This window comes from Eucyclogobius newberryi, unplaced genomic scaffold (assembly GCF_026437365.1).
Source record: "Eucyclogobius newberryi isolate DKJ021-1_F unplaced genomic scaffold, fEucNew1.0.hap1 SCAF_7, whole genome shotgun sequence".
Taxonomy (NCBI): domain Eukaryota; kingdom Metazoa; phylum Chordata; class Actinopteri; order Gobiiformes; family Gobiidae; genus Eucyclogobius; species Eucyclogobius newberryi.
Window position 1 is genome coordinate 23,664,488 of NW_027316389.1, and position 22,941 is coordinate 23,687,428.

At 39.5% G+C, this 22,941-nt stretch overlaps 1 protein-coding gene across 1 annotated transcript in view; it reads left to right on the forward strand.

Moving 5' to 3' along the window:
* syt9b (synaptotagmin IXb) overlaps positions 1-22,941 on the forward strand; it is a 38,027-nt gene that overhangs the window by 9,176 nt on the left and 5,910 nt on the right. Inside the window, exons 2-6 of the mRNA XM_072434424.1 lie at positions 7,571-7,746; positions 8,365-8,582; positions 8,873-9,413; positions 21,881-22,001; positions 22,355-22,595. Coding sequence (XP_072290525.1) covers positions 7,571-7,746; positions 8,365-8,582; positions 8,873-9,413; positions 21,881-22,001; positions 22,355-22,595 — 1,297 coding nt within the window. The remainder of the gene's footprint in view (positions 1-7,570; positions 7,747-8,364; positions 8,583-8,872; positions 9,414-21,880; positions 22,002-22,354; positions 22,596-22,941) is intronic.

Sequence of the window (22,941 nt, forward strand, 5' to 3'; positions counted from 1 at the left end):
GAACATTCAACATTTTACATAAATCAATCTACTTTATGGATTTTAGCGGCGGGACTTTCCCGCTGGACCAAAAGTGCCATTGCAACAAAAGTGCCGATCTGTGGAAAAAGAAGAAAAAGTGGGCGGGGGAGAATAAACTGACCTAACCTAATACTGATGTGCAATTCTGTCGTATGTGCAATTGCTGTTGGAATTCATGTGCAATTACTGTAAAATTCATGTGCAATCTATGTGCTGTCGTGACACATATTCATGTGCAATTACCGTCGGGATCACATGCAATGGTATTTATTTATTTATTTGTCTATGGGAGTTTTTATTTATTTATAGGAGATCTTCTACTGAAAGTGTTTTTCAGACTTCCTATAAGTGATCTGTTCTTCTGTATCTACCTCTGTATCTACCTGCGTTGCACCAATGAAATTTCCCCATGTGGGACAATAAAGGAATATCTTATCTTATAAAGTCAATAGACATGTTGATAAATTGTCCTTCTACAGCTCAAATCTAACTGCATAAAAGTGTCAAACAAAAGGCATCACAATATATTGCTCCCTCAAAATATTGTTTATCGCTCTCATGTGTTAACCTCTACCTAAATACTATTTTTGTGGAGTACACTATTCTTACATTTCTTGTTGTGCTTGAGATTCTGTCAGTCCGTACAGTGTAATAGGCCAACCAGGAGCCTGATGTTGATTTATACAACATCTAATCAAAGGGAGATTTAGTCCAGAATCAATAAAAGCCTCCATCTGTGTAGTGTTCACTTCGGGCTGATCTGCTTCAGAGGAAGTGGGTTTCATCAGTAATCCATTGGACAAAGGAAACCTGACTGATCTGATCTGTCCATGCTGTCTGCTTCTGTGAGTGCTGGCTCTGAACCTCAAGGCTTCTTCTTTCTACCAGTTCATGGTTTCATTCATGGCTTCTAGGGCTTTGGAAATGTTATTTTGAAGGAAATGGGCAAACCTTACAGACTGAATAAACATTTCAGCCAAGAAAAAATAAATAATTGAAACTAATACTTAATAATTAATACTAAAACAAAAGGGTGTGAAGTCTGCTTAGGTTTTTTACAAATCTGCATTTGGCGAAGCAATACAAAGTTTGGCAGCTAAACATTCTTAAACAGATGACGATTCTGGATTGCAATTTAGCATGTGCTTTGGGGTCTTCTTTTCTTCAATCCTGTCAGTGTATATTTATCTTATTAAGAAATTAGCTTCAACTGAAGTTCATTTGGTTCTGACTGGTCTCCTGTGTTGTGTCCATGTCAGATCTAATGAAATCCTAGACCTCACACACCGGGTTTTTCAGCTTGATCACAGATGCACAGAGTGTGAGGAGGATTTGTGAATTCAAATGGTACAAGAAATACCCATGTTAGATGAAAGTGTGCAGAGAAGAATAGAATATTAGAAGACGTTGGAGACCAAATTACTGCATGGCACTGGTCATCTTTGTGCCCAAATCTGGACTGAAAAGTTCATAATTGGACCATTATTATTGTTAATTTACACAGCACTTTTCCACTTTCAAGGCAATGTGGGTGAAGCATCTTCCCTAAGGACACAACAGCATTTCCTCTAGCGCCCCAATGTGGCACCTGGTGGTCCAACAGTCTCCCATCCAAGTACTGACCAGGCCCTGTCCTGCTCAGCATCTGAGAGCTGATGAGATCAGGCATTGGCAGGTACGGCCACAGATCATATTATCCCAAACATCCAGGCGTTGTTTGAACATTAACACGGTCTGTATAATTACACAGGTTAAAATGTTCACAAGACAATTCATGAAACACTTATTAGAACAAGCAGAACAACATTATCATTATTGTACTTGTACATTAGATTCATCCTGTGAGAGTTCTGAATTGTTTCGGTCATTACATGACCGAAACAATTTTCATGGACATTTCACTCAATTTTATTTGTTGCAGCGTGAGTTTTCATGGCTCTTTTGAGTCCAATTAAACCAGTTTAAAATCTAAAACAATTCATGTTCAAGCCACATTCAAACCAAAAAGTAGCTGCTTATGGCCGAAACATGGCCGTAGAAAGATAAAAAGGTACAGTATGTGGACCTCCAAAAAGGGGGATGGTCAGCTATGGAGTCTGGCCTTTTCCTGCTGATGTTCCTATCACCATGGCAAAGCTCATCTGCAGGTCACCTACAGATCTCACCTCCCAACACTGCCCTCAAGTTGGTTTGTGTAAATAAAAGGACCATTTAGAGTCAATGGGAGTAGATGAAACACATGTTCAGGTCTAAAGTAAATACTGAATTCAAACTTAAACAGCTGCTGTAATATTGAGGCCAAATCATGCTCCTCAATTTTATTTAAATACTTTCCGTATCAACTCCTCTCATCCATTCATGTCTTTATTACTGATTCGGTGCATGTAGTTGGCTGTGCTGTGTACCTATGGGCTCAATGTGTGGCTGTTTGATTAATTGACCATCCTGTCCTTGAGATTTAAAAGTATAAACAAGGCTGCACGCTTGTGTCTGACCTTGCCATTGATTGAAATGAGCCAATGACTTAACTTATTGCGAGCGGTGTTGAAGTCAGCCTGGCTAATTAAATCCAACTTTGTGCACTGACCACTTTGATGTCACCACCAGAGCAAAACAATAATTTCATTTATATTTGACCTATTAAGCACCAAAATGAAAGCAAACACAGCACAGGCAATTGCAGTAATCAGACACAGCCTTACCCATTTTAATTATAATTGTTGACTTCCTTTAGAGAGTGCTGAGCTGACTGATTGTTGAATCCAATTAGGCTGTGCAGCTGTATTTAGGGTTTAGGGCCAGTTCTGATTGCAGCCAGAGAAGAGACATGAAAAGAGCAGGGGCCATGTGGCCTCAGAAGAGACTGACAAAGGTAATTGAATGAAGGCAGGTCGTAAGGCTGCTTCGGCTGATTTGAAAGACTGGCTAGCAAGACAGGCGTTTTTTCTGTCTATTATAGTAAGTGAAACACAATTCTGCCACGCCAACACATGTAATTTAAGAGCATCAGTAAGCCCAGTTAACTATTTTGAGTATATTGTATAACGTTTTTAGCGCACGCATCTGTGGCAGCTGCTACCACTCCCAAGTCGCAGTGCTGACTGGACTGTGCGGTGACCCAGTGTTCCAGGTAACAGTCAGCATGTACAGGTGTTGTGAAGCTATCTATTTAACTGACACAAAGCGCTATCAGCAACTAGAGATGCACCATTACCAATGCAGAGACATAAATGATTCAGTGAATGACTGATGAGACCACTAAAACCGACACAAAGTACTCAAGTAATACAGCCCTTTGTTAAAATTAGCCTCTGCATTGCCTGCTCTCCTTGTCACTTTGGGTAAGACACTGTGTCCAAATCCTTGGTATTATGTAATTTTGTACTGAACTCAATCCTGTAGGAACTTGAGCTTTTAACTGTGTAACTTTTCTGGTAGAAAGTACACCATTTGCTCGAATTTAGTATTCATTTCATTACGGGTCTGTCTTGTAACTTTCTGTAATTTAACTCTCACATTATGTAGATTATGAGTTTACATTTTAAACCATATTTGTTAGAAACTTTAATCAACTTTCAGAGGCATTTAACCGCAGTAACCAGCCAATTTATTATTACTTTTGCTGAATGGCTTTTTGAAATGTTTTTGAATGATAAAACTCCAAGTTTATCCGAGTTACACAATCCAACATGGCTGCGGCCGGCATTTTGATAACGTTTTATATCCGGCAGTTTAAATGATCATAGTCCTTGTGTTATTTTCCTTTTAGTTGCTCTGTACTGTCCACCTGCTCTCTGTAAACCTGCTCCTGAGCTGCCTTTGAATCTCTGCACTTACAAATGAGCTGTTTATGCTCTGTTTTGCTAACTCTCAAACGATGCACGTCTGGGTTGATAAAAGAACTTAATTGCCTCGACACATTTGAGCACTTTTTCTGGTTTTATTGCTTGTTTTGAGTCAACCAGAACTGTACATAAACTAATCTTTTTCCGAACATCTTGGAACATCACTACGACGTCCGAGTTCCGGCCTCTGAGACCAATTTTCTCAGCTGAAACCTCAAATGCAGGATTACAATGACTCAAACATGCATGAATCACTCAAAACAAAACTCATAGGAAGATAATGATTAGAGAATACTGTAATAACATGATGAAAATGTTCTAAAAGTGTGTTCTACATGTGTCCTTTATTGAGATGTGTTGGAGAGAATGTGTATATGTTGCAGGTGGAAGTAGCTGAAGCGAAACAATGAGAGGATTTAAAGATGTTGTGAAAGAGGACATTTATTTAGTTGGCGGGATAAAAAGGATGCAGAGATTAAGGTTTGATTGAGATTTGATTCCAGAAGTTCACATTTATCTTGGTGTCTGAAGATGTGATGATGTCAGCCTTCTGTGGTGTGGCTTTGATAGAAATGTCCTTTGCACCATGTTAATTGTGTGCTCTCAGGCATCTGCTTTTGTGAGGCAACCTGTGATTGTCGTTCCCATGGAGATGCCGGGGCGCTATAATCCTCACATATGTCATTTAATTACATGTTCTGTGCACTCGCTGGTATGAGTGGAGGTGTGTGACGGCTCTGCACACACAGTAAGGTGAGAATCAGCCCTTTATTTCAGGTGCACTAATTAAATGCATGATCTCGCCTTTAGTATATTGTGTACTTGAAGTTTTAGTTAATTTTATAATGGCGAGGCTGAATCAGGAGCAGTTTCAGAAACACAACAGTTTAACAGCGATGGTTGAGATTGTTATCCATATTTAATGAAGCGCTTCAGTCAATAAAATGGATTTAAAAGGCACCGCAGTCAAGATCAAGCTTTTATGATTTTCATTCACAGTGGTTAAAATGGTACAGCAGTTTTGCACTAATATTAGATTTTAGATGCATTTATTTTCATTTGGAAACAAAAAGTTAAGCATGTTATACACTCAACAACACAGATCAACTAGTGTTGACTGAAAATGCCTTAGTTGTTGCACTGAGTGGTTCAAATCCAGCATGGTACAAGATGGAGACATGACTGATAATAATGAGTTTGAGCCCAAGAGACCTCTAATAATGGGTCCCTGTAGACTCGTACTGCCGCACCACTGTTCCTTCAGTTGTTGGGGTTTATTTGACTGCTTAAGCTCTCAATGTCATGGGAATGGACTGAATTTATTGCATTGAAACTGACGTCATACCTTTGAGGGCTGCAACAAAATGAGCACTGACAAGCATTTACTGTGTTTATCTTTTTAATGTTTGCCCTTCATTGCCACCAATCGGCAGCCTTCGCGTTTTTCTGGCAAATATTTTTGAACAACTGAATTGAATGAAAATGTGATAATTCTTTGACTTTGGAATTGCAACATCTCCGCAACCACATCCACAAGAACTATTTATAAAAGCTTCTGCATTTCGTACAATGGATTGAAGATAATAATTTTGCTGTATTCATTATAAACTTGTGTGCTGTTTACACAAAAAAAATCCAATTTAATTCTTCCTCACTGAATGGCATTAAACCCCTCCAGATGACTGACTTGCGGTTTAAGGTCATCATGTGGTCAGGAATATATGGAATGGCAATTTTCAGGGACACTTCACATCCCATGAATTACTCTTGAGTCTTTTAACCCCTTTCTCCCACACCAACAGAATTGAAATGCTTTCTGCTTTCTAATCTTGCATAGCCCAAGAGTTGTTATCTAAGCCAGATACGTTTATTTTCCATAAGTGTGGGACCTGGAGACTTTGAAGTATGTTGCTTATTTGAGGAACAAAATGTCATAGATGTCATAGTCTACAGAAAGATCAAAGAATGAACATGTGTAACATAGTTGGGGCTCTCATCTGCAATAGAAAGCATAACTAGTCTGGTTTCACACGCTTTAATTGCTGTCTAGATGTCTATAATGCAGAGAATCTGTGACAACTGAAAAAGAAGCTGCTCTAATGACTGACCCTTTGGTAATAGTCTGGTGGTCTCCTGTTGGGGCTGGTGACCCAACAGTAATTAAAACACTGTAAACAAGGAAAGGAAGACAAGACAGATTAATATATTTTACTCGCGAGGAGAACGGTCAAGGATAAACGACTCAGTCACAATAAGCGACCAGGGTCAGATCCCTGCTCGTTCTGAGCTCCTTTGGCCGTTCTCACCGCATTTATTGAAACTTCTTCACGCCCATAGTTACATAAAACAGGTTGCCCGAGCCTGAGGGGCGGGGGGATAAACGCCAAGGCAACTTGGAACATAAGATTAAAATAAAAGACATCAAACATATAATGAGCAAAAGGGAAAGGGAGCTTCCCTTTTCCCGTTCACTCCTAAAACCGTGATTCCGCTGCAGATGTTCACAGCACTCAGGGCAGGTCGACCTTGAGCGTTACTGGAGACATCTCTGTTGCTCAAAAAACACATCATTAGTACAGTATATTTCACGACACAGTATAATAAGAGTAAAATAATAGGAGATAATTATATACATTTTTCTAACATCTCCTTTCAATGCATTATCCTTAAACAGACTAATGAACTACTGTGTGAATAGGAGCTAATTGTCTGGTACTTATGAACATCCACAATGAATATCCTGTAGTAAAATAAATACATCCATTTCAGACGCAAAACCGCTTTGTATTTGCTCTGTTTATTTGTTTCTGCTTTTATCTATAACCTATGGCATCCTGCAAGGATATTGGTTCTAAAACATTTTATCTGGTTAAATAAAATAAAATATGAACAGATCAATATTGAAAGAGTGATAGTGATATAGTGATAGAAAGTCTATTTTAAAAAACAAGTTGAACTAAAATTGACTGGTGCAAAAGGGAATCAGGTGTCAGCCTAAAACAACCTTTAAAACTCACAAATCTGCTGTCAATGAAGATTTTTAGAATTAGCTCTGATCCCAAAGATGAAACAGCAGCATGGTGTGTTTGATGCACATTGATCATGAAATAAAAGAGCATGACTGAAACACTATAGATATATCTTGATCTCTGCCAAAAGCTGGTGCCAGACGGAGGAGCAGGATCCTTTTAACACACTTATGACACACTTATGGATTTTTATGGCTTGGAAATTATGCACTCATTTGCAGTTACGTGGCAGGGAGTGGCCTATTTAACAAACTATTTGTTCAAACAGTGCAGGGTTTCTAAATCTCACACATAAAATAGGATATACGCACTTGAGGTTGTGGATAATCTTTTTTTTTTTGTGCCTGTAAATGTCTTGGTGGAGGTTCAAGTATCACTCCAAATGTGAATTTGCACTCAAATGAACCACAAAAAGGCCGAAATATATCGCTTTATACCCTTGTTGGAGTCTTGTTTAATAAACGATTAATCATGCTATATCAGTACATGTCCAAAACAATAATTACAATATTGTCTGTTTTTGAATAGACTGTATATCCCACCTCTGTATTTAACTATGAAGCCACAGCAAGTGAAAAAGGACATGGGATCTTCAAACCTCTCACAGTTCCTTATTCAATGCTGTTGAGGCAAACTTTCTGACTTGAGTCTTTTGTTTAATCTCTTTGTCTGCAGATGTGTCCGTGAGCCTGCTCTCACTGCTGGTCACCACTTGTGGCCTGGCCCTCTTCAGTGTATCCCTCTTCGTCACCTGGAAGTTATGCTGGGTTCCACTGAGCGGACGCTTCCTCCCAGACATCCTGAAGGGTGCACACTTCCTGGGGGGTGACCAGCAGCCCGTCCTCACAGAGGTAAGACCGGCTACACCCCGAGCCCCGGATGATCCAACTAAACTAAAGTGACTACAACAGAGATATTTAAACACACATGAGTGACAAATGAGTGAGGAGGAAAGAGAAGGTTATTGAATGGAGAAACCTTCAAGAACATGTTGGGTGAGCTGTATGATGCATGGTTTTGCTCTTTTAAGTGAACTAGTGCATTTATCTAAATTATTTGAGTAGTGATTGGTTGTAAATTTAGGGATGTCAAAATTATTCGGTTAATGGATAATTGTGATTATTCAAGTTACAATATAATTGTAAATAAGAATTGTGAGACTCCAAATAAGCAAAGCAACATTCAATGTACTTTTTATCTGGTTGTTTACATGACATTTTCATTCAGAAAGTTAGATTTTATGAAGCAAATTAAGGATCGGTAGCTGTGCCAACAATTGTGAATACTTGTAAATGTTTTCTACTTACAATAATCGTAACACAAACATTTTGATATCGTGACATCCTTAGTTGTAATTGGCTGACAAAAGCAGGCTGTTGAAAGAATCCAGGCACAAGGTTAGAAATACAGTCTTGCTCGTTAAATGTAGACTTTGGTTTCATGACAAAACATTCCATGCTGTTGTGCAGGTGGATGGGGAGGAGAGGGAGTACAGTGAGGATGGGTGCGTGAAGGACCCCTCTGGGCCTCCACTGGCCACAGCTGTCCCAGAATCAGGTCTGAAGATCAGCCACACGTCACCTGATATTCCTCTGGAGGCCCAGAGCAAAGTGGAGAAGAACCAGGTCCACACCATCGCCAGGGACCGGGTGCAGAGACAGATCACAGAGCCCACCTCCTCTGTGCGGTCAGTAATCACCGCTCCTTTATGCACAGGTCAAATGAGAGCTGATTGAACTCTCACTGGTCATTTTGAAGTTGAACGAATCAACAGTCTAGGCACAGAAATGTTAAGACAACCTTCATCTTTTTAAATTTTTTATTTTTCCACATCTTTTAGAGAATTAAGCGTAGTAAATTATCTATTTGAGCCTTGTTATGAATGATTATTGAGCTGTTGGAATTAAAACATTTGTTTTTATATTTTTACTATAATGCTATCCTAGATCTAAGTCCTAACTCTACATCTGATTACAGTCACAACTCTATCCGGCGTCAGATGAACTTGTCCAACCCGGACTTTAACCCGGGCCAGTTCCAGCGGCAGGACTCTCTGTCAGGACTGGGGCGGATCAAACCGGAGCTCTACAAACAGCGTTCTGTGGACGGAGACGACGGCCGGCGAACAAACAGCTGTGGACGTCTTCACTTCATCCTGAAGTTTGACTTTGATCTGGAGCAACTCATCGTGAAGATCCACAAGGCTCAGGACCTGCCTGCCAAGGACTTCTCAGGGACGTCAGACCCTTATGTAAAGATCTACTTACTGCCGGACCGCAAAAACAAGCACCAGACCAAGGTGCACCGCAAGACCCTGAACCCAGTGTTTGATGAGGTCTTCCTCTTCCCTGTGGCCTACGCAGAGCTGTCCAGCCGCAAACTCCACTTCAGTGTCTATGACTTTGACCGCTTCTCACGCCATGATTTGATTGGACAAGTGGTGGTCGACAACTTCCTGGATCTTGCAGATTTCCCAAGGGAGACAAAACTGTGCCGGGATGTACAGCATGTGACCTCGGTAAGGCACCAACTTTTCTTCAATCATTATTATAATGATCAGATTAACAAAGGCAATGAACCGGATTTTTAGGAAAAACTCAATACTAAAAAAATATTCCATTATTCATGTTTGAATAATGAATCAGAAAGTGCTAAATGTGCCTCTTAATGTCTTGGTTGAGGTACAAGTATTGGACAAATCGATCGTGAATAGACCATGAAATGAACCACAAAAGAGCAGAAATATCACTGTATACCTTTGTTTGGAAGATTAAACTGGACATTTCAGTTCAATTTATTTTTAATCTGCTCAGTTAAAAAAAATAGTTAAATTATACATAATAATGGGTTAAATTATATACAATATACTCTATATTTTAATTTAGCATATCTACTTAACAACAACAACAACAACAACAACAACCCTGAGTTGGGAACAACTGTGATGTTAACAATTTTTTTTATGTATCTCCTCTTGATGCAGACAGCACACAGCGGCCTTATATTGCCTTAGAGCTGTTTTTACATTGTATCAAAACACATTTTGCCCAACTACAAGGACGGGCTGTAATGCACTTTAACTGTGTAATGCACTTTAACTGTGTAATGCACTTTAACTGTGTAATGCACTTTAACTGTGTAATGCACTTTAACTGTGTAATGCACTTTAACTGTGTAATGCACTTTAACTGTATAATGCACTTTAACTGTGTAATGCACTTTAACTGTGTAATGCACTTTAACTGTATAATACACTTTAACTGTGTAATGCACTTTAACTGTGTAATGCACTTTAACTGTATAATGCACTTTAACTGTGTAATGCACTTTAACTGTGTAATGCACTTTAACTGTGTAATGCACTTTAACTGTATAATGCACTTTAACTGTGTAATGCACTTTAACTGTGTAATGCACTTTAACTGTGTAATGCACTTTAACTGTATAATGCACTTTAACTGTGTAATGCACTTTAACTGTGTAATGCACTTTAACTGTATAATACACTTTAACTGTGTAATGCACTTTAACTGTGTAATGCACTTTAACTGTGTAATGCACTTTAACTGTGTAATGCACTTTAACTGTGTAATGCACTTTAACTGTGTAATACACTTTAACTGTGTAATGCACTTTAACTGTGTAATACACTTTAACTGTGTAATGCACTTTAACTGTATAATGCACTTTAACTGTGTAATGCACTTTAACTGTGTAATGCACTTTAACTGTATAATGCACTTTAACTGTGTAATGCACTTTAACTGTGTAATGCACTTTAACTGTGTAATGCACTTTAACTGTATAATGCACTTTAACTGTGTAATGCACTTTAACTGTGTAATGCACTTTAACTGTATAATACACTTTAACTGTGTAATGCACTTTAACTGTGTAATGCACTTTAACTGTGTAATGCACTTTAACTGTGTAATGCACTTTAACTGTGTAATACACTTTAACTGTGTAATGCACTTTAACTGTATAATGCACTTTAACTGTGTAATGCACTTTAACTGTGTAATACACTTTAACTGTGTAATGCACTTTAACTGTGTAATGCACTTTAACTGTGTAATGCACTTTAACTGTGTAATACACTTTAACTGTGTAATACACTTTAACTGTGTAATGCACTTTAACTGTATAATGCACTTTAACTGTGTAATACACTTTAACTGTGTAATACACTTTAACTGTGTAATACACTTTAACTGTGCTTTGTCATTGTCAATGTACCGACATTTGATGGTTATATTTGAAACACTGTATATTATAATATATTAGACTTCCTGGATTTCCTTTACCTAGGGCTAAAATAAGCAACCATTCCATTCCAAATCTGCAGACTCAGGGCACGTTTAACTGTTGGGTGTTTGGGAGTTTACAGGAGCGCAAAGGTGTGCACTGCAACTGTATTTTAAAAAGCTTCCATGCTCATTTTAGTCAAGTTAAATAATGACACTGTGCACCCTCTGTCAATTTGCTCTGGACCCGCCGCTGATACGAAGCAGTATCAGTACCAGATTAAATCCCATGTCCTTTAGTGTGGTCCAAACATTCAAAATTGGCAAAAAGTCCCGTAAAATGTTGTCCCTCCAGTAATGGGAGGAGATCTTCTATCTCCCCTTGTCTCTCGTTCTCCTCTCACTGGGAATCATTTGTGGTTTGAGGAAGCCGAGACATAGAAATATACTTCGAAGTGGTTAAAGTTTAATGACGGCGGTGGCAAGCACATGAGGCTAGTGACCCAGATCTACACTGACACTGGGATGGGGACGATAGAGACACAGCCAAACTGTCTTTTCATTATTCACTGGGATAAATACAGTCATGTCGCTCAGAATAAGTTCTCTGCAAAGTTATATCCTCCAGCCCAGGAATTCCCCATGATGGTTCAGAATTGATAGTGCTGTCCAGATGGCAACTCAAAAAAGATTTTGGAATGCCAAAGCTCTAATGTCCTGACCTGGAAACCCACATCTATGTTTAAGGTTAGAACATACTAAACGTCACATCAGTCTCGTCTTGTGGAGCTGATGTTATTGTTATTGTCTGTTTTAGCATTTTAGCTCTTTTCAAATCAAATCAAATCAATTTATTTTTGTAAGGCCCAAAATCACAACAACAGTTGCCTCTGAGGGCCACAGGGAGAAATGAATCAACAATGTCTGTGGTGGCGAGGGACGATGTCCCAGGGTCCTCTGTCCTTAGACTCTCCTTCTCGGCCAGGAAAAACTACAAAAAAAAACCTCTTTGGGAAAAAAGCGTAGAAACCTGGAGGAGTTCCAGTGAAGGAGAGATCCGACTCTCACAGACGGACAGACGGACACGAGGGAGACTGGAGCTGGACCCACTCTTCAGGCAGATGAGGGACCGTCGGAGGCGAGCTGGACCCACTCTTCAGGCAGAAGAGGAACCTTCTGAGTCGAGCTGGACCCACTCTTCAGGCAGATGAGGGACCGTCTGAGTCGAGCTGGACCCACTCTTCAGGCAGAAGAGGGACCGTCTGAGTCGAGCTGGACCCACTCTTCAGGCAGATGAGGGACCGTCTAGAGGCGAGCTGGACCCACTCTTCAGGCAGATGAGGGACCGACTGAGGCGAACTTGACCCACTCTTCAGGCAGATGAGGGACCGTCTGAGTCGAGCTGGACCCACTCTTCAGGCAGATGAGGGACCGTCGGGGGCGAGCTGGACCCACTCCTCAGGCAGATGAGGGACCGTCCACACAGGGCAGGGACCACTTCACCAGGGGAGGGGCATCTGGGTCCACAGGTCCTCAGGAGTGAGAGAAAGAAAAGAAGGCGGTGAACAGTTTGCAAGTGGAATCAAAAAATAAATATTGTTTGATAGCATAAGTAGTCAGAAGAAGAAGAGGATAGTGCTCAAGCTGTCATACTTCCCCCAGCATAGTTACTCCTAGGGCAGCGTAGCTAAAGCTGTGGGTTTATCTTTCTGTTCCTAACTAGTCTGACCATAAGCGATTTCGAAGAGGAACGTTTTAAGCCTGGACTTAAATGAAGAGACTGTGTCAGCATATTTAACATGGGTCGGGAGCTGATTCCATAACACAGGGGCTTGGTAGCTAAACGCTCTACCTCCTACAGTACTTTTAGAGACTCTTGGGACCACCAGAAGGCCAGCATTCTGAGAGCAAAGAGCTCTGTTTGGATGATATGGTTCTATAGCATCTTTGAGGTAGGATGGGGCTATGTCATTTATGGCTTTGTAGGTCAAGAGTAGAATTTTGAATTTGATTCTAGACTCGACCGGGGAGCCAGTGAAGAGACTTCAGCACTGGCGTAATGTGCTCTCTTCTTTTTGTTCCTGTTAGTAATCTTGCTGCTGCATTTTGAACCAGTTGAAAGCTTTTTATGGAGCTTTTAGGACACGCTGCAAGCAGGGGGTTACAGTAGTCTAATCTAGTCGTTACAAATGCATGGATAAGTTTTTCGGCATCACTTTTAGGCAGAATTCTTCTGATTTTGGCGATGTTGCGCAAATGGAAATAGGCTGTTTTACAAGCTTGATTTATATGAGCTTTAAATGAGAGCTCCTGGTCAAATAAGACTCCAAGGTTTCTTACAGTAGAACTGGAGGCTACACTGACATTGTCCAGTGTGACTATCTGCTCAGATAGAGAGTCTCGTAGATGCTTAGGGCCAAGCACAATGACCTCGGTTTTTTCAGGGTTAAGAAGCAGGTAGTTTAGTGTCATCCAGGTTTTTATCTCCTTCACACAAGTACTAAGTCTGTCTACTTGATCGCTCTGATCAGGTTTCATTGAAAAATACAGCTGAGTGTCGTCTGCATAGCAGTGGAAGTTAATGTCATGCTTTCTGATAATGTTGCCTAACGGCAGCATATGAAGAGTAAACAGAATTGGACCGAGTACCGAACCCTGCGGCACACCGTAAATTACATTAGCTATATTATTGTAAAACCTCATGTAAAATGTTGTTGGTACATGTTTGGAGATGTCTTCAAGAAATGCAATGATCCGGTGGGGAAAATGGTTATATTTGAAGGTAGTGCTGCATTAAACAGAAAATATTTTAATAAAAATAGCAGATTGTGATTGAGCAGTTGTGTCTGAAAGAGGAAAAAGATCATGTGACTGAAATCCAAAAATAACTGCCAATACTTTCCAAAGACATCATGTAAAATACAAAGTGAAAAATCGTGATGAATGAATGTGGGCGTGAATGGTTGACATGTAAGAGCTGATGCTGCCAAGGTTGTGTCTGAACACTTGAACAGAAGCGTCGTAAAGTCAATAATCACAGGCAACATGCTTCGCCTGACAGAGCTGCATTGGATGCCATTACAAACTAAAATGCACCAGACAAAAGGATCAGGCTATGTATGTAACAGAAGTTTATCTTAAAATATATAGTTATGTTTCTTCCAACACACTGGCCACTTTGTTGAACAGACCTGTTGTAATGGTTTTAGTGCAATGAGATTAAATGACTCAACACACTTATTTACATTAAAAAGAAATCAAGCACAAAGAAATGGGGGGTTATAATAGACCTTAAAGTGCCTAGTAATGTGTCCAGTGACCAATGTTTGCTGTGGTGAAGTATTTTGCTGAGAGTGTTTTTAGCTGGTAAATCTATAAAGAAGTGGACAGCCATAGTTCATGCGTGGAGTGCCACAGAGGGGCTCCTAACCCATTTATTTTCACTTTATTTAACTCAGCAGCACCTTCAGAGTTTGGATGGTGTTTGAACAGTATTTTTATAGACCTGAGGAGATATATATATATTTGCGTGTTTATGCAGTTATTCCACTGGGTTTTCTCCGCTGTCGTTAGGGATGCACAAGCAGGTCAAGATTTGCGTAACGCAGCTCAGCTAATGATCGTTTTCTTTCTTTGATCTTAATTAGTGGAGAGGCTGCACTGTCCATGCAAATGTCAGAAGGAAGAAACCAGAGAAAGCCTTTGCAATATATTGTATGTGATTTTATTATAAACTAGCCTGTGTTTTTATTTGTGTCTTAGTTTATTCAGACAGTGGGTGTTTCCCAAACTCTAGGTACCTTGCCTTGCCTCGCCTCCAAAGTCAGTTCATCCCAATCCAAGGCAAGTGTCCTGCCTCAGCCAACTGCTTTGATGCCAAGTGACATAAAATTCCAAGAAGAAGAAACATGGCATGACATACTTAAGCTATTTTAGCATATATACAGACTACTTTGTTTTTAAATGGTCGGCATTTTGTGCATTTGTAGATGTTTTTTCTCTTTACTGGATTAGTCGGTGTAATCCCTCATTTGTCCAGGAGTGTTCCATTGTACGAAAAGATTCCGTTGTCATCTGGACTCACAAGAAATGTTTGAATCTGATTTGGGGAAACAAACAGATGTCCAGATGACTACTGAATCTCTTTCTGGATTATACACAGTTTTGACGTCCCAACGGCTGTCCACAGATTGATTCATGTGTAGAACTCAATCTAGTGAGCTACACATAATCTAGCATACACAAGTTTTCCTTTCATTACAAATGAAAAACAGAACCAAAAAAAACATAAACAGTGAGGAATGACATAAATGTCTAAACACGCATAAACTTTCCCACTGCCAACTCCACATCCCCATCTTGTTTCATATGTAATCTTAATTCAATGTAGATATTTTTTTGTATTTGCCAATTGATAGTATACACAAACGGTGGAGTTAATGATATGGTTTAAATGGTGTAAATGTATAGCCTGAAGCCTGTTTCTCCATGTGTCCCCTGCAGAACTAGGCTGAGCCCCCAGAGACCACAGTGAGGGACCCAGCACTGGTCCAGTCTCCTGCATGTGTGTGCATTAATCATGGAGCAACACTCTATGCATCCCTGGCCATATGCACCCATAGCTAATAAAGATATTATGTGGAGTATTCCTTTGCACTACAGGAGCATTTGTGTTTTTTAATTGTTAATATGTGAGATTATCAGCAAATTTATGAATATCATAATCGTGACTACACAGGTGATTACTTACTGCATTATCTGGAATTCATCAATGGTCATCAACCTTCATGCAGGTTTTAAACACCACTGATGTAAAAGATGTGCAAGAGAAAATTTATGTAATATAGTTGTTATTTATTATTCTTATTCAAAACTGAAGAGATTAAGATACAGTTAATAAGCAGTGTGACAATACGTTGAAATGCTAAAAAACACAACAACAGCCAATTAAATGAACTCAGTAGTTGAGGGAAAATGGTCTGTTTCAGTCTGAAATGCACAACGTTGCAGTAAGTACAACACCAGAGCTATTTTTAGATAACCTTTTAATCATTAACGTTTAGTCTTTTATAATTATGACCATGGATAAAAGTGCTATTGATCGGGTTCTTTCTGATAATCACAAAACGTTTGTAATGATTTTTTGCCTCAAATGAATGTCGTTTAGCTTTAGAGTCTAGAGCGAAATTAAGAGCTCAAGACACAGTTAACCTGCAGCCCTGTAACTGATCCATATTATCGACTGGAGTTTGACCTGAATGTAATTAGGCCGCTGATGTATGAGGTCAGCATGTGTCTAAGGGTCTGCGTTTGTTCAATTCACTAAAGAGCTGCCCATTTCCCAACAATGACAAATAGCAGTGTAAAACAAGCACTTGTCGTCCCATTTGCCTCTATTGACACTGAGTAATTTGATGCGCTGAGAGCTGAGCTGGCGTTAGAGGGACACACTCGACTAAAACTAGGGTCAACTAAAAGAGCCAAACATATTAACAGTTTGTATTATGAGAGTTTAATGTTAAAACATAGTGCCCCCTATTACAGATAATCTTTTAGTACACAAATAAATATAAGAAAACACATGAAACATACAGTTCTCATGGCACTTTTGGGGAGTTATTTACTTGTATTCCTGTTGTGACTATCAATGGTTGGAAAGCAGGGTTAGATTTAACATATCTGGTCAAATTAAAATACATATATGTTCAAATATTGATTCTATTTATGCACATCTGAGGCAAAAACTGTTAAAAATAATGATATGCAAAATGGTCTTTTCACAGCGCATTGTTTCCTCATTCACGTTGATGAATTCTGCTCGTAAGTCTCTCTGCTAGTAAGCCTCATAAAACACTGGCTTCATAGGTAGAGTTCCGAGATCTTCTGTGTTACAGTAAGTTCATAAATGATCAGCAGAGTAGTTCTGAGCATTTCTGCCATCAAATCATGACCATTACAACAGAGCGCTTGCATTAGGATGTCAGGGGCAAGCAAGGTATGTTTAAATCCTCTTTGTAATTAAGATAAGATAAGATAATCCTTTATTGCCCACACATGGGGAAATTTCATTGATACAACGCAGATAATTCCCGCTGTGGCCAGTAATAAAGTACTAACTCAATTATTACATGACTACTAAAACAAAACATTACTTCAAAACATAATTTTCTATTTCTAAAACAAGTAATGCTTACACAGAAGTCCTACAGAGCATGATTAGATGGCAATAACAATACAAGTAATGCGTAATATTTGTTCTTTGATATATTTATGAAGCAAACTTAATGCATAGGGCTCACACAGTAGTTACCCATGGTGCACCCAGTAAGAGCCCACCTCCTTCACCTTTGGGCTTCAGATGGGGCTTAGACCTTGATTAGTTTGACCAGGAGTCAGGACTGAAACAGACATTTTTGAGATAATCAGCATAAGACATTGTTTGAAATTTATCTGATTAAATGACATGCCTTTACCGTCCCTGATCTCATTAACGGCATAAGCTTCCCTTTTCATTTAAAGAAGGCTTTTGTATAGTGGGAGAAACCTCTCTGATGAGATTCTTGATGAAGCCTTTGAGTTCTCGAGGATGAGACAGCACTGCTTGTGTAATTGGACAAGATGGACAGTCCACACTCTGTATTGGAGCCCTTGGAGCAGAGTCCTAATTTCATTGACTGAAAGTAGTGACCATAATGCTGACCACAGGCTGTACTGGAGTGCTCATAAGAGTAGTGAGCGACACTCTATCGTCTACAGACCTGAGTGCTGGAAGTGGATCATATTATCAGAGAGCGAGCCTGAGGATTTGTCTATCACAGTGGCTTTTGTAATACAATGTGTGTGTGAATAAAAGACGAGGGACTGTCAAGGTCCACACGGGTCTGTTTTGCTTTGAGCGTCTGCAAAAACAACTGGGCGGCAGTAGCTCTGTGGTTGGAGCACCATGGCGTAGACAGGCAGCCTCGCTTCTGTTAGCCTACCCCCAGGGCAGCTGTGGCTACAGTAATGCAATCTTAAGAAATCCCTGAATCAATTCTTTCAAATTTGAACACCATATTGTTTATCTAATGCGTTTGTTACAGCGTAATGACCGTGGGGGTCGCGGCGCAGATCGATGCTTTGTTCCATAACATCTGGTCGTATATCTATTGTATTGTATTTATATTTGTCAGGACCTTTTTAGAGTTGTCAAAAGTAGCCAATCCCAGATACCTATCGATACTAAAACTTATACTGAAACTAGTAATAAATGTTAATATTGTGACAACGCTAGGCCATCTCTCATCAAGATATCCATGTTATAAATATTTGGTCAGTTCCTTTATACACATCTAAATTGGGTGTGCACATTTTGCTAAAAACTTTGAATACGTTTTTATTCCAACAATATTTCCACTAACTAACAAACCAATGCTAAGAACCATATAACCTTATTTGAAGGTCACTTTGAGGAGCCTGATTAAAGTGTAACCCTAAAACAAATCATAAAACATCTTTCCAATCTACACTACAGTTGATGACATTGGCATAACACCTTCAACATGGCGGGTGTTAGAGCGACTGAGCGGCGTCATGGATGGTACCGCTGCTGCCTCGCTCACACTCTGCCCTCACAGCTTATGGCCACAGCTCTTATATTGCTGTCTGTGTGTTTACATGGGTCCGCTGATAGTGTTGCTGCATCGACTCATACTGCTGATGTGATTTGCAGCGGTGTGGAGCGGACCCTGGGCAGTTCCCGTCCTGCAGAGACCATCTCCTGTCTGCCACTGTTTTTCTTAATCAGGGATAGGACGTGTAATCACCACAGGCTTTACCCTCACATAACCTCTCACATTCAAGGAGACAGGTGTTGTGACATGTTTTCGCTGAAAAATACCACCTTTCCGAGCCTGCCACACAGAACTGATCTATACAGTCTGTTTGCTGTCTCCTGTTCTGAAAGCTGGCATGCATAGCATAATCATTGTCACAGCTAATTGTCACTTTTGATGAAAATATTACTTTTTAAGTGCAAGTTTGATTTTTTTTTTCATTCATACAAATGTTTACATTTGATGTGATAGTATTTGTCAAACATTATCATTTCAAATCAGTTGTGACAAAGAAAAGAGGAAGAGGACATTGCATTATTTAAAGCAATCTCTCTACATCAAAATGTAATCTTAAAGGTCCCATAACATGCAAAATCGACTTTTCAGAGCTTTTAACCTTCTTACATTGCTATTTGTGCTTCATATATGTACCCAGAGTGTTTTTTTTTATTGATTCCCGCAGTTTTTAGCTATATTACAGACTATCTCCTTTCCTCGAATCTCCAAACTGACGGGGGGTGTTCACAGGACCGCGTCATGACCACAGGCACGCGTCATCATCCCCCCTCACCCTCCCCCTCCCCCCTCTCCACCCGCCTGTGTATATATATATTTTAATTTCTCAAATGATTGAGGAACTATTATGTAAATTACACTATAGTGTGGGGTATAATTGGCTGTTAGCGCTCTTGCCTCCCAAGAAGGAGATCATGGGTTCGATTCCCGGACTAGACCAACATCACATGATCTCTCTGGGTGGAGTCTGCATGTTCTCCCTGTGTTACCGTGGGTTCTCTCCGGGTTCTCCGGCTCCTCCCACCGTCCAAACACATGCATGTGTTAGGCAACTCTAAATTGGCCCTAGTGAATGAATGTGAGAGTGAAGTGAGAGTGAATGGTTATCTGTGTGTCTATGTCTCTGTGTCCCTGCGATGAGTTGGCCACTGTCCAGGGTGAACCCCGCCTAAGGCCCAAAGTCACTGGGATAGGCTCCAGTCACCCGCGACCCCGAAAGGGAACAAGCGGTGGAAAATGAATGAATGAATGAATGAACACTGCATTAATCTGGTCATTGGGTGCTCAGGTTTCTGAGATGAGAAATCCGTGTTCCAATGTTTTGCTTTCATGTGTTTTAAGTGTCTAACTGTGTCCGCTCTTTAACAGCAATTAATTAATCCAACCAGTCAGATTTTATTTGGAAAACATCTTTTCATTTTTACTTTTCTATTTATCAATTGTGTCAGATTTGTCTTACTCAAATACGTTGCTCTAATGATATGGATAACTGACTGTAAACCCCCAAAATATTGTAAAGTTTAGTCAAAGAGCTCAAATGTTTTGTGACGTGTGTGTGAAAGTCGGGCAGCAGCTTCTGACACAAGTGCTGGTGGTTTTCCCCAACTTCTACAAGCGTTCATATGCATTTAACTTTCTTTTTTTGATTTTTGTCCAGCATCATTTGGTCTGTTGGCTTTATAAGATAGGCTAGTATAGTGTGAAATGGGGATGAGAGAGGGAAGATCATGCAGCAAATTGTTGAATCCAGATTCGACCTACAACCTGCGCTGATGGATTTTTAAAGATTTCTGTTTTACTTTTGTTGACTGCCTCTTGACCAGGTTGATCTCAAAAAATATATTTTATGTCAAAGGACTTTCCTGGTAAAATAATAGTAACATTTAAAATGTAAAAATGTGTGCAATCCACTTGGCCATTGATGTCTGGGAGCTTAAACTTTAGGATATGTCTGGTTGGAGAGTCACTTTTCTGTTTCCAGCTGCTTGTCTCCACAGTATAGCATGTAAAGTACTGGACCTTGCATTTAGTCAATTACGGTACAGTTTTTATTGTGAATTGGCTCCCTCCATTGAGATTATGCCATAACATTCCAGCAATAAGATTTGTTTTAAATCTTACCAGGAAGTGGATTTTGCATACATGGGTTTGAGTGATGCATCTGTGTAATGTGAGGGATTGTGACTGTGTGCAGTGCCTTATTTCTTGTGGCACTGTAGCCCAAGACAAATGTCCTATCGGGGACAGTAACGTTTACCTTAGCTTACTTTATCTCCATGGAGACAAGCAAATGTCAATCAGAAAAGTGTGAAAATAAGGTATTTCTAAAGTTCTTGATGCATTGAGAGTTGACAAATATCTTATGTTTGTTGCTATGTTGTCTAATGAAAGTTGAAAGTAAAGAATATAATTTTTGCACAGTTGAGATGTAAGACGTTTTTCAGAATGCACAGCTCCCTCCCTTGGGTATTTTCATAGGTGTTAATTGGGAAAAGGCTTGTGAATAAATGTGAAACGGGTAAACAGAAATAGACTCGACACGTGGAATACAGTGTCATGACCAAGTTGTGACACGACTGGATAAGACAGCTTGATAGAATGGGGAGTGACTGAAGCTTGGGAATAATAGGCCTGTGACGTTAGTGAAAAAAAAGTTTAAGGTGTTTTATTCTGTAGTCTTGTCACTGGGACAAAAAAAATAACTTTTAGTGAACACATGATTGAGTAAAGTTGAGTAGTGTTCTATAAATCTTTACAGCCACAATAGGACACTAGGAGGCAGTTATTTGACTCTCTAAACTACTAAATGCAGGGACTAGTTTCAGGTATTTGGCTGTTTATGGGTTCGTTCTCACTTACATACATATCACATGGGGGGGGTCATAGCTAAAAAATACCTTAAATGCATGCTTTCTTAGCAGGCTTGCCTCTACGAATATCTCACAATCTTAATTATTCAAACCAATAACCAATATTATAATTATTATATATTTTGACCCCTTTCTGATTCTGAAGTTGCAAGTTGGCCTGAGAAATAAGTTTAATGCCATATTGAGGAACATTCCAGTATTGAGACAACAATCAGACCAAGTGAAATGGTCTCGTTCAGCTGTTTCTCTTGTTTTCAGGACAATGTGGACCTGGGAGAGCTGATGTTCTCACTGTGCTATCTCCCCACGGCCGGCAGACTCACCATCACCATCATCAAAGCCAGGAATCTCAAAGCCATGGACATCACTGGAGCGTCAGGTGAGTGTGGAGGGCTTAGAAGCTCTTCTACTCATTATTCATATGTTCTTCTATTTATCAGTTAAATTATATATTATTGGAGAATTACTGTAGGGTGTTCTTTCTAGACATCACATTCAATAATATACAATATAATAGACTCATTTAGTATTTTTTTTTACTTTTGAGTGGCATTTTTTGAAAGTTTTAGGTATTTTACTTTCATTTCAGAATGATGATTCTCCTTTCACATCACATTCAGAATCTAATAATGAAATTTGGTTTCAATAAAAGAATACTTTTTTTTGTTCATGGAGCGGGTTTGAAGGTTAGCGCTTTGTGAGTTTCATAATTTTCCTCCTTATTTTGTGCAGATCCGTATGTGAAAGTGTCCTTGATGTGCGAGGGCAGGCGGCTGAAGAAAAGAAAAACTTCCACAAAGCGCAACACTCTGAATCCCATCTACAACGAAGCCATTGTGTTCGATGTTCCGCCTGAGAACATAGACCAGATCAGCCTGCTCATAGCTGTGATGGACTATGATCGGTCAGTACTGCAGTCACACGCTGCCCCTGAACACACCACGGAGGCCAACTTAATGACAATTCAAAATAAGTCAAATTGTAATAGGATCAAACTTCTCTATCTATCTAAAAGTACACTTTACTGTTACTACTCTACACTAGGGCTGCAAGGTTAATCACACTTCAATCAAAATCGCAATTTTAATAAATGCAATTGGTAAGTCCAAAGATGAAAACAATTTTTAAAGTATCATAATTTCTTCCACTAATAGCAATCTGTCCTGTCTCATTCTTAAACATGTGATTCTTTTATTATTTCCTAGGCCAATTTCAGTCTTTTTGTCGATTCTCCTGAACACATAGAATATGTGAACTTTGAACAGAATCTTATTATTAAAATGTAAATTGCAAATCTACAAACACAAAAATCTAAATTC